This window comes from Heterocephalus glaber, unplaced genomic scaffold (genome assembly GCF_053883595.1).
Source record: "Heterocephalus glaber isolate CG9 unplaced genomic scaffold, H.glaber_assembly_v1.0 deba00001118, whole genome shotgun sequence".
Lineage (NCBI taxonomy): Eukaryota > Metazoa > Chordata > Mammalia > Rodentia > Bathyergidae > Heterocephalus > Heterocephalus glaber.
In genome coordinates this window covers 1930898-1942614 of record NW_028258196.1, presented here as the reverse complement: position 1 = coordinate 1942614, position 11717 = coordinate 1930898, and the positions used below count along the sequence as shown (strand labels likewise).

Genomic DNA, 11717 nt, shown 5'->3' with positions numbered 1-11717 from the left:
AGGGGAGGGAGAGAAAGTCTTCTGGGTCACACCCCCAGTGACCCACCCAACCACCTTCCAAAAGTCGCACCTCTGAGCCCAAGAGGCCTTAGAGTACTATCTAGACCGCAACACCATCCTTGGGGAACACCCTCACCCCAGAGATAAATTCCCCGCCCGCTCATCCGCCCTCTTCCTGAGGTCAGGAGGAAGCAGGGGCCCAGGAAATATGTAAGAGCCCGTGGAGCAGGGGCTGTGGGGCCAGCCTGTCTCCTGGGCCTTTCTGCCTCAGGGCTTTCTCCATGCAGGACCCACGCTGCCCTCAGCCACCCAACCTGGCCCCCTGGAAGTGCCAGGGCAGTGCTTCTCCTGCTCTCCACCCTCACACTTCTCCCCTCGTGGCTAACAGGAGTTGGGGACAGATTACCATCCCCCCCCCCACCGTGGGAACGATATCTCTGAGGTGTGGATTCCCTGCAATTTGCTGAAATTCCACAGCAGGATCAAGTTCTACTCACACAAGAACACATCAGATCATCAGATTAGCGATTATTGCCGTTTTCCCTGTTCCCCTGAGCCATCTCTCCACCTACCCGCCCTGTTTCCTAGGAAGACTCTCAAGTAAACCACCTGCCCTGAAAGCTTTTGAGGGAACCCAAACCAAAACAGCACAGAAATGAGCTTGGATTGTTCATGAAGAGCAGTGGGAAGCTGTGCTGTACTCGTTGAGCACAGCTAATTGTACCTATTAGTATCTAACTGACATCCGAGTCACCTCACCCTCTGCCTTCCACCCTTAGTGCTGGATTCTGAATCCAGTCAGGACAGTAGCACTGCGTCCCCCTCACCTCACCACAGAAGCCCCAGGTGTAGTGCTGGGCACAGTGGGCAGTGGCTAGTGTCACATCACCAGCAGCCTCTTTACCTTGCTTCTCCCTGGGAGCAACTGGAGAGGAAGGTGGGCCTACCCACGGAGACCTCAGGCACCCAAAGCCTAAGCATTAACCTTGGCTGCAAACAATCAGCTAGAGATGAATTGCTGCTTTCTGCCTGGAAGTGCCTGAAATCCAAATATCAGGTCCTATAGAGGAGCCCATGCCAGTAATAGCAGGAAACATCTAAAGAGACAATGGTCTGAGAGAGCAACCAGTTGCCAGAAAGTCCAGGGACTTGCCTTCCAGGAGATGACCAAGGAAGCCCTGGAAAAAAGCCATGGAAGACCAGGGAATCTAAGCTCTTGGCCTTGCCCGTGAGCAGCCATGCCTGAGAACACACTGAGTGGACCCAGAACAAGCCAGATAGCTACAACAGGCAGCAGGTCAAAGGTAGGCAAGGTTCTGTGCACTGTACCTGGGCTACTTCAGAACCAGTAAAAGTCTGAGCTGGTGTTCCAGCAGAAGGTCCCTGGGGGAGACAATCTCTACAGTAGAACCTGAGACCCCCTGACACTTCCATGTAAACTTTCTCCTTCTCATGAGAAGCAGATAGAATAAGCAGACTCTCTTACTTACTTTTCTCTAATTGCTCAGACAAAATACCTGACACCGAAAGTTAAAGGAGGAAAGGTTTATTTAGCTCACAGTTTCAGTCCATAATCATCTGGCTCCCAGACAGAGAGGCACATGGCAGAAGAGCAACAGTTCATGGTGGGTAGAAGACACTGAAGCAGGCAATCAGTCTATCTATCAGCTCTTTCTAACCCTTCTGTATTATCCGGGCTACTTAGGGTGGGCAGCACTCACATCCTTAATCCTACTTCCCTTGAGTCTAGCATTGCACCACGAATCAATACCACACTCACATAGTCTAGATCCAGCCACCTCTGATCAAGCCCTACCTATGACCACAAGAGGCTTTGGGGGCACATCTAGACACAAGCACAGACTGTTCTATTATTTTCCAGTTCTAATACTAGATACTTGGAGACCTGTGTGCTTTGCCAGGCTCCAGGTTCCAACAAAGAATCAGGCTGAAGATCAGCAAATCTTTTGCTTCTATCCTTTTTTCCAGCAATCATCAGATCTGCTTTTTGCTTCTATTAAAAAAATTATATGCAGGGCTGGGGATTTAGCTCAGTGGATCCACTGCCTGCCTCACAAGCACAAAGTCCAGAGTTCGATCCCCAGTACCAAAAAAAAAAATCAAAGGCCCAAGGAGATCACAGAGTTAGCATTGTGTCTCATGAGCACATAATGGAAAAGAGAAACAAATAGGTCAGAGTGGTCACTCAGCTGTGCCTGAAGAAGCTCCCCCACAGGAAGCAGAGTATCTTCTGATCTTCTGTTCTCACTGTACTGTTGAGTGACCAGAGCCAGACCTGGGGCCCTCTGCCACCTGGGCAAAGAATCCCACTGCCCAGTAGAGGGCTGGCAGCGAGGGTTATCTTGGTATTGTTTGGCATTGCATTTGATGAGAAACCAAGAAAAAAAAAAAGAGGAAATGAAGAGAAAGAGGATTTGGGGGTTTTGTCTCTTACTGTTGTGCTTTAAATTTTATATCAATATGATTTTTTAATAATCAAAGTAGAGATTTTCTGAGAACAGGGTGGACTCCTAACTCAGACCAGCCCCAGAGGCAATGTTTTAAAACTCATGGCTAACAATCCAGATTTCTGGAGCGCAGGCACTAACACTGACTGCAGAAGCTTCACTCCAACCACCTCAGCCCACCCTGAACTTGGAGACATCTAATGCATGATGGTCATCTCCATCCCAGTCTGATGCAGCCTCAGAAGCTAGAAGCTCACATCTCCACCTCTGGGTGCACAGTCAAAATTTCTCAGAAAGAAGAAGCAAAAGATTTGGTTTTTAGTAGGTATCAATAGGAGCAGGCTTTTTGCTTTAGGAGAAAAATACATATGGGTGGAGAGACGGGGCGGGGGGGGGGAGGAGGATTTTGTTAAGTTTTAAAAAGTATTAAAATGAATAATTGATAATTAGGAAGAAAATGTCCAAAGAGGTAGGCTCCACAGTCTCAGGTGGGGGACTCTTGATTTAAAGTACATACATTAGATTATATGCAAATTCTGTGCCATTTTATATGAGGGACTTGAGCATCCACAGGGTTGGTCCAGGAAATAATGCCCTGCAGGTACTGAGAGGTAACTGTAGAAAACATCCACATATGATTAGCCAAGAAAGAAAGTAAGTGAATCTCATGTGTCCAATATTAGGTTGTTTATCTTGCCACTGAGCAGCGGAGTGGGTTTCTATATGTCGCTGCTTAGAATTTACTGCTACCGAGCAAGTGTTTTCTCTTTGATTCACATAGTAGCTGGTGAGCTACCTGCAAATTAATCTTTCTTTCCTCACTCTCCACATATGTATTCCTTACCTCCAGCAGCGTCCTTGCCATGCTGTGGGGCCGCCGGGAGAGTGTGGCAGATGCTGGCAGGTCACAGCCTTGTGACAGAGGCCCGTAGTGTCTCTCCAGCAGACACTAGGAAAGCCCCTCTCCTCTTGCTGTCTCTGGCTACACTATCCAGCCATCCAGCCACAGATGGATTGAAATCTCTCCCTCTCCCTCTCTCTCTCCCTCCCTCTCTCTGTCTCTCTCCCTCTCTCTCTCTCCCTCCTTCTCTCTCTTCTCTCCCTCCCTCTCTCTCTTCTCTCTCTCCCTCTCTCTCTCTCCCTCTCTCCCTCTCTCCCTCTCTCCCTCTCTCTCTCCCTCCCCCCTCCTCTCTCTCTCCCTCTCCTACCTCTCTCTCCCTCTCCTTCCCCTCTCTCTCTGATACCAAACTTATACTTAAAAGCCTTGATCTTATCTTTTGTCATTCCAATATAAAACTTGCTCTTATTAGAGAGCAGGAAAATCCACACCTCATTACGAGTTTGTATTGAGTTTCTATAGAATTTAAATCCACTAAAGGAGATTGCTTAACAGGTTTTGCCCTAGGGCTAGTTTGGAGGGAGGGAGAGAAGGGAAGGGGATGTAAAAACAAGTTAGAGTGTGCTGTGTATGTATGCACACGAGGAACGTAGGCATTATATCCTGCCAACATGTCCAAAACAAGGCCGAGAGCTCCAGCTGCACAATGTGGCTTTTGCAGCTTTTCCCTAAAGCTGGGCTCATTCTGTTCTGAAGGAGAGCACTTCCTTCACCTGGCAAAAAAGGCACCAGCTGGTGCAAGGCCATCTACACTTCTTGTGGAGATGCCACAGGTTGGGAGTTTTGATTCTGCAAGTGCAGAAATGGTGGCCCTAGGTGGCATAATGAAGCCTGACAGTAATCCTAGCTACTCAGGAGGCTGAGGCAGAAGGATTGCAAGTTCAACCCCAGCCTAGGCAACTTAGGGAGACCCTGTCTCAAATTTTTTAAAAAGCTGGAGATGTAATTCACTGTGCAGGTCGTGGGTTCAATCTCCAGTGTGGTAGGAAGGAAAGAAGAAAGAAGGGAGGGAGGAGGGAGGCAAGAAAGAGGGAGGGATTTGCTCCTGCTCCTGCTCATCTCTGGGGTCCCACCACCTTCTCTTTACTTTGCCTTTTGTCATAATAAATTTCACTCTGGATACTATCTTTACAGTTAGAAAAATTTAGTTCATCTTTTATGAGCTTCATGTAAGGAGATTTATAAATGTATATTTTCATTTCATACTCATGAATTCCATTACAGATGACACCATACTTTATCAGCTTCACGTGCACTAATATATAGTCATAGACATTTGGACTGGGGAGTTTATGGATAAAGTATCATGGATAATTTGGGAAGTGCTAAGGTTTTGGTAGTGGAGAGCTGTTTAATATGTTCCAATTTTAGTGGTTAAGAAATTATATTTTATAATGTAACTATACGTAAGATTAAATTCTCATTTTTCACTTAATAAAAGTTTAAAATTTCACCAAGATTTTAATAAAATCCTTTCAACATATGATTTTTTAAAAGGTATTTCTTAAGCACTGTTGTTTGTTTCAGTTAAATAGACTCAATTAACTTATCTTCCTTGATGCTCCTGGGTCTTTTCTGTACCTAGATGGAAACTCTTTTAGACAGGAATATGTCTATTTTAGTGGATTCTGACAAGGACTATCTTACGAACAGGTAGCCATGCAGCACTGCTTCCAGGAAGAACAGAACCCCAGGTAAGGCTGACTGGAGTTCCTGCACAGCAGTGTTACTCAAATAGCTGGAAACTGAACCGAACGATTCATTCTTTGCGAAGTATTATTATTATTAAGCCCATTATACAGATCCATAAACTGAATAAGCTGAGGATGGCACACAGCTTGGAAGTGGCTAGAAATGAAAAGAAATAAACATTTTCATTTTCATGCATTTTCATGTCTTCAATCAGTCCCCTCAACTAACCAGATTCCTCAATGATACAGCCTCTCAAAATTAAATAATAAAGCAAAAAATCCTAGCCAAATCCTTCTCACTGGCTTTCAAGACTTTCCAGACATCATTTTAGCCCTTAATAAATATTTTGCCAAAATGAGAAAAAAAAAAATTCAGTAGTAGGGATTGAATCCAGTGCCTTCACACTAAGCTGAGTCTCCAGCCATTTTTATTATTATTTTTTTTTACACAAATCTCACTGAGTCATTAAATTGCCCAGGCTGGGGTGAACTTTCTGTCCTCATGCCTCAGCCTCCCAGAGTGCTAGGATCACAGGTGTGTGCCACCACACGAGGCTAAGAAATATTCATTTTTAAATTTCTCTATGGAGTTATGATGAACACATGCAATCTATGGTCATGAATAATTAGAACTTCATACCAAGTCCTGTTTCTAAGTATAAAGAATAAAACAAAAATCACCCATAATCCCATGAGTCAAAAATCACTGCTCAACATTTTGGCCCATATCCTTCCCATCTTTTTTCCCCCCTACTTTTTAAAGACATAGTCTATTGGCTATCCTTGAAGACAATTTATATTTGGACTATTCAAGTGTATTCCTTCATCTCCAAGGGAAAAAAAAAAAAATCCTCTTGCCTCCCACCTCCTGCAGGGTATTCGTGCCCTGCAAGGCCAATTCAAGTCCCAGACAAAAAAATGAAACACAGCTTCAGCAACTCCACCATTTCCGCTTCTGTTTGGAGGACCTATTCCCTCCTTAAAGTTAAAGATTACTTAGGGCCTCCATAATTAGCATGCATCCCCTGTTTCCAAACATGGCTTTGGTGTGCTCAGCTTTTCATTCTTACAAAGGTATCTGCCATGAAAGGGTCAAATTTAAGACTTCCCTAAACCTCTGGTCTACATTTCTGTTAACAGCCTTCCCTGAGTTAGGTATTTGTTTAATGATCGGTAGTGGTTTCTGTTCCTACTGCTGAGTTTTTCAGAAAGTATTGTAACCAAGTCAATGTTTAACTGAATTCTTTGGGTCTGGAATGGCAAAGTAGGAGTTCGAAGGGAAGTCTCCAGGGAAACTGGCCTCCCAGGAAGTAGCCAGACTAGTTAGTGTGTGGTGAAAGAGCCAGAAAGATGTCATGAAGGCAGGGACATCTTTGCAAAGCTGGGGTAACTTCTGGAATTCCTTAATTAAAACAAGCTGCATGAAAGGCCCCAGAACTGCCTCCATCATAGTTTTCCTTTGGACATCCTTCCCAGGACATGGGTCTGAGCTACGCCAAGGCTCACCCTGGGGTGACTAAAGTGGCACCTTTCCAAAGCAAAGAAGCAGAGACTCCCTCGGCTGGCCCTCTGAACTTTGCAGTTCATCAGAACCTGGAAGAAAATAATTTGTATTTATTCACAAGACTGCAGGACCAGAATAGGGCTTTGGAAGGGCAGCTACCTCCTCTTCGAGAAAACTGGTATGGAAGGTATTCGGCAGGTAAGCATAAAACCCAGCATGACACATGTGTACCTTGACCAAGGAGAGCTACTAGATTTACCTGTCTCCATAAGCCCAGAATGTCTCTAATCTATTGAGATGTAAGGGAATTGCTTTCGGGGGGGTTGAATGCCTGCCAGTTGAAAGTATTCTGGTATATTACAATGAGTGTATGAACTGTTTTCACCATTCGAAATGAGAAGGAAAAATCACTTTGTTGCAGTTTAGACTATAGTGTTGCCAATGTTTATACCTAGTTTTACCAGACTACTAAAATTATATAAATACTGATGTAAAAAATGATAGCAATCATGTTTCTGCTAGATTCTTTATTTAAATTGTTATCTCCAGTACAGTTCAATGCATGAGGCTTTGTGGCTTTGAAAGCAGCACTTTAAGATGATTTTTTTAAACCACCCCAAATAGAATTGATTTTTTGCAGTACAGATGAGTGGATGAGTCACCCCTCCCCTTCACCTGGAGGACTAAGAATTTTTTCCCATTCTGATTGGGACCTCTTAGATGAAGTGGTTATAAATCATCCTAGAGGCGGGGGATTTAGCTCAGTGGTTTCACCACCTGCTGTGCAAGAGCAAGGACCCGAGTTCGATCCCCGGTACAAAAAAAAAAATTGAGGAATAAATCATCCTAGAATATTTTATAAGATATTTAAAATGTTTTATAATGATCACAGTGATAATTAAGCAGGCATTTCAGCTAGGGAAGAGAAATGCATGTATATAATGCATACGTATAATTGTATCCTGTTTGCAGATTCTGGAACAAGAGCACAAATAAGTCCTCTTTGTCGGATGACTTGGTCCTAAGGCCCTGCATCCTCTTTTGGTGATCTTGCCCAGAATGATCCTCATGGCTATTTTCTGTAGAATTGTCAACTCTGCAGCCCATTTTTTTATGTTTGCTAGCTACTTAAACACCTGAGTGGAAATTTTCCTTTTTGTTTTGCTGGATCCTTTTTTGGGTCAGGCGGCGGAATCACTGAGTTAAATCCCTGGCCCTCACTGGATCTTTTTTTATCCAAATCCCTATCCAGAGTTTTAAGATTTTGGTGACTGGATGGTGAGAGCTGTTTTTAGTGCTTTCGAATCCCATGTGGAAAATTATTTTTGAAAAGTCAGAATCACACTCATAAGTAATAAGGGAATGGTAAGCATTCTGTGGTGGAATTAGACAGCTGCCAGTGTAGCTAGGTCCCGACTAGTTTAACCCACAAGATTTGTGGCTCTCATTAAGAGGCAAAGATGAGGAAGGCAGCACTGCCACCCCCACTGGCTGGCCTCAAGTTACAGCCTCGGAGACAGGAACCCTAGCAGAGAAGCTCAGTGGGCACAGCAGCCTGGCAGCCACAAGTTACACAGCAATCCTGATCCAGGTAGCCACCACCCCTCCTACAAAGCCCCTAGAAACCCCATCAGCCTGTAAGAGGGGCCACTCTGGTGTGCTTGCCAGTGTGGTCACTCTCAGGTATTAACCCCAAATCAAAACCTGTTCTGTCCCATGGATCTCACTCACCTACGTTCGTTTTCCCTAACATTCGGAATACTACTTTTAAGGTACTTAACCCCAGGTCCACCAGATTACAAATCACATCACCCTGGGCAACATGCTTTGTCAATTTTCTTCACCTAAAAGTAGAGATGAAAACAACTGTCCGACAAAGCCGGTGCTGTCTTGGGAGAACATAACTGAATAATTGGATGATGTCACTCACATCATAATGTAAAAATAAGAAGCAGCCAGGCGCATGCCTGTAATCCCAGTACTTGGGAGGCTGAGGCAGCAGGATTGCAGTGAGTTCAAGCCCAGCCTGGACTACATAGTGAGTTTAGAGGCAGCCTGAACTACATAGTGAGACCCTGTCTCAAAAAAAAAAAAGAAAAAAAAAGCAGTCAGACTTCCTCTGGAAAACTTTGCCAAAATTTTTACATTGTTAAACCCAATATTTTGTTGTTTCCATCCTACTCAATGTGGTGGCATCATTTGATGGACAAGAGGACAGTTTCTATCCCCCTAAAAGTTAGAGAGCACAAAGCCCTTAAAGTGGTCATTTAATGTCTCAAGACAGAGGCTCACAGTTACACAGGAATTTTCCCATTTAAAATGCAAAATGGGAATGTAGGAGAGTCCAGAGAACAATCTAGAAATCAAGGTGCACCCGGATCTCTAAAAGGGAAGCACTGGGACTTCATCTGAGCAGTTTGGTCATAGTAAAACTTCCATGAACCCAGGACAATTGAGCTAACACAAAGTTCACAATGGATCTGTTGTGTCTCCTTGTTTCCTATCAGGGACTGGCTTCCTTTATCAGGAAATACTGATACCAGATGTGATCAAAAACTACAGTGAATGTTTAAGTCAAAAATATTGTTACAGTAAAAAACACATTGCCATTAACCCCCCTCAAAATCCTCCCTCTCACTTCAAATGCACTGATCGCATCATTCTTGACACTTCCTGAAGCAGCTCTGGAAGTCCTCTTTTCTGAGTGTCTTTAGTTGCACTACTGTGGCTGCCTTGATGTTCCGAATCCACTCGCAACATTTATCTTTTGTGGTCATTCTAACTTTGGGGAAGAGCCAGAAGTCTCATGGTCGCAGATCCGATATACATGGTGGATGAGGACACACCATGTTTTTATGAGTCTGCCTTTCTGTTGGATGGCCCTGGGAGTCAGCACTCACAATATTTTTTTTATTACATCTCATAAAGGCACTCACAAAGGAGAACTTACAGATCTGCTTCAGAAAGTGGCAAGAACAATGGCATAAGTGTGTTTGACGCAAGGGAGAGTATTTCAAAGAGGATGAATGGAAATGTGTCTTTTATTGTAATAAGTATTTATTCACATATTCCTCATCTATCACTATAATACCTTCCATGTTGTATTATAGTGGTAACTTGGGGGAATTCCCCTAGTTAGGGGGATTATTTCATTGTCATCATACGATGCTAAGCATTGTGTGTTCCTACTTTGTACTCAGGCTCCATATCTGTATCACATTTCTCTCCATCTAGTCATGTATCCACCTATTTTCTCTTTCCTCTGAAAAGATATAGTTTGTTTTTACTTCTTAAAACTATTTTTCCTGGCCGGGGATTTAGCGCAGTGGTTCTGGCACCTGCCTTGAAAGCCCAAGGTCCAGAGTTAGATCCTCAGTGCAAAAAAAAAGAAAACTATTTTTCCTCATTTCCTATATTTTGGGGGAGGAGATTCCATGGAATTAATATAAATCATTAAGTTTCTATTCCCCAGGCCAACTTCTATGTTTGGATAACATTTGTAGTGAATGCATTGTTAATTTGGCCTATCTTCTTCTAAATAATAACTGAGCAGGAAAAGAGGAAAGCAGAAATTAGACTAACATTTGCATCATGTAGGGACCCTACTTTTGGATCTCATCTCCACATTCAATCAATAGGGTAGACATATATAATCAAAAAGGCACAGAATTGGGTTAACAAAGTCTAATGATCAGCTAGTGATCAGCCTAATTGCCTAATTTAATGATAAATTATTTTTAATGATTTATTCTTGTTTCTCCTCCTATCCTTCTAGCACCCAGGGACATGTATTTTGACATCCCACTGGAACCTGGAGAAACAAGTATTATTAAAAGGCATCCACCACAAAGACTTCAAGTAAGATGAATTTTAAAAACTTCATAAGGAATTTTTTGGATTTAATGGTAACATCCCTTTTTAACTGCAGTCATAAAAGAGGAATATTGGATAAGCTATTATCGAGAATGTTGTGAAAGAGAGAGTTGCCATTTGTGAAGACCACAATACTGAGGATTTCCTTTAGTAATTATTTCACTTTTAAAATCCACAAAAAGTAGCAAGTATAGTAATAAGGCTAGAGGTGTGGGGTGCCCAAGGGACCTGAATCCACCACTGGTTAGTTAGGTGACTGTGGGAAAATCACTAGGTAACTTGATTTATGTCATTTATTTAATCCTCTTAGTTCCTTTTGAGAAAAAAATCTTGCCTTTGTTTTAGACATGTCATTCAGGGAATGAAGTAACTTTCCAAAGCCACACAGAAGCTAAAGATCAACAAGGTCTTCAAAGTTTACGTTTATTTTATTTTATTTTATTTTATTGCTATGTAATTCAGGCTGGCTAGCCTGGGCTGGCCTTGAACTCATGGCCGCGGCCTCCTAAGTGCTGGGATGACAGGCATGCCCCCCCACCATGTACGGTTTAAAGTCATCAGCATAAGTGACCTCTACACATTTTCTGCCTCTAATCTTTTGTCATCCTAGGTGTTAAACTGTTGTTGAAATTAGGAACATTGGACTCCAGGACAACAAAACAAGAGCTTTCAATGCATCACCTCGGTGAACATTGAATGGATTCCCTTTAGAGAGCTATAAATTCTAAGTCTCTCACCCTAGAAAGGAAAAGGTCATAGTGGGTCCCTGAAAAATCAATATCCACTGAAAGGATGGTTTGGGGCTCTCTTGCAAGCAGGATCTATCACTGACATTTGAAATAGGAAATTTCAGCTAAGTCCCCCCTCCACGCGGACACACAGTCATCCAAATGCCTAGGCCACTCCCAGGGACACTGGAACTCATTTGTTGAGAATTATTTCTGTTTCAGCTGGATTTTGTTTACTTGTCTTCTCAAAAAACCCAAAATTATTGCTTGAAGTGATTTTATCCTTCAGTTTCAAAAGAGCAACTTTTCCCAAAATATTAGAAACCCCAAAACAATTGTTTAGTTCAAAGAATAAAGTATAAATATAATAAATTTATATGTAATTTGAAATTTGTTGAGCATATCTCTGGCTAAACTAAACAGCTCTAAGACTACTTTTATTCCTAAATCAAGTGCTTCCTTTCTAAAGAGTATATTTAATACACATCTCTGCCAAGGCTCTCAGCCGATTAACTCAAACTACGTTCGACTACGTACAACTCATGAAAAGTATTT

General features: G+C 42.8%; 1 protein-coding gene across 6 annotated transcripts in view; it reads left to right on the top strand.

The window, feature by feature from the left end:
• The first annotated feature begins 6319 nt into the window (after window positions 1–6319).
• Window positions 6320–11717, top strand: part of Ccdc198 (coiled-coil domain containing 198) — a 29754-nt gene continuing 24356 nt past the window's right edge. For 2 of the 6 annotated variants that reach the window (XM_021249224.2, XM_004871090.4), the window contains exons 1-2: window positions 6325–6759; window positions 10337–10419. In XM_021249224.2, the coding sequence (XP_021104883.1) occupies window positions 6537–6759; window positions 10337–10419 (306 nt within the window). In that variant the 5' untranslated portion in view covers window positions 6325–6536. Of the gene's footprint in view, window positions 6760–10336; window positions 10420–11717 lie in introns of all 6 variants that reach the window. The other 4 variants (XM_021249222.2, XM_004871092.3, XM_004871093.4 and 1 more) reach the window with 3 other exon arrangements.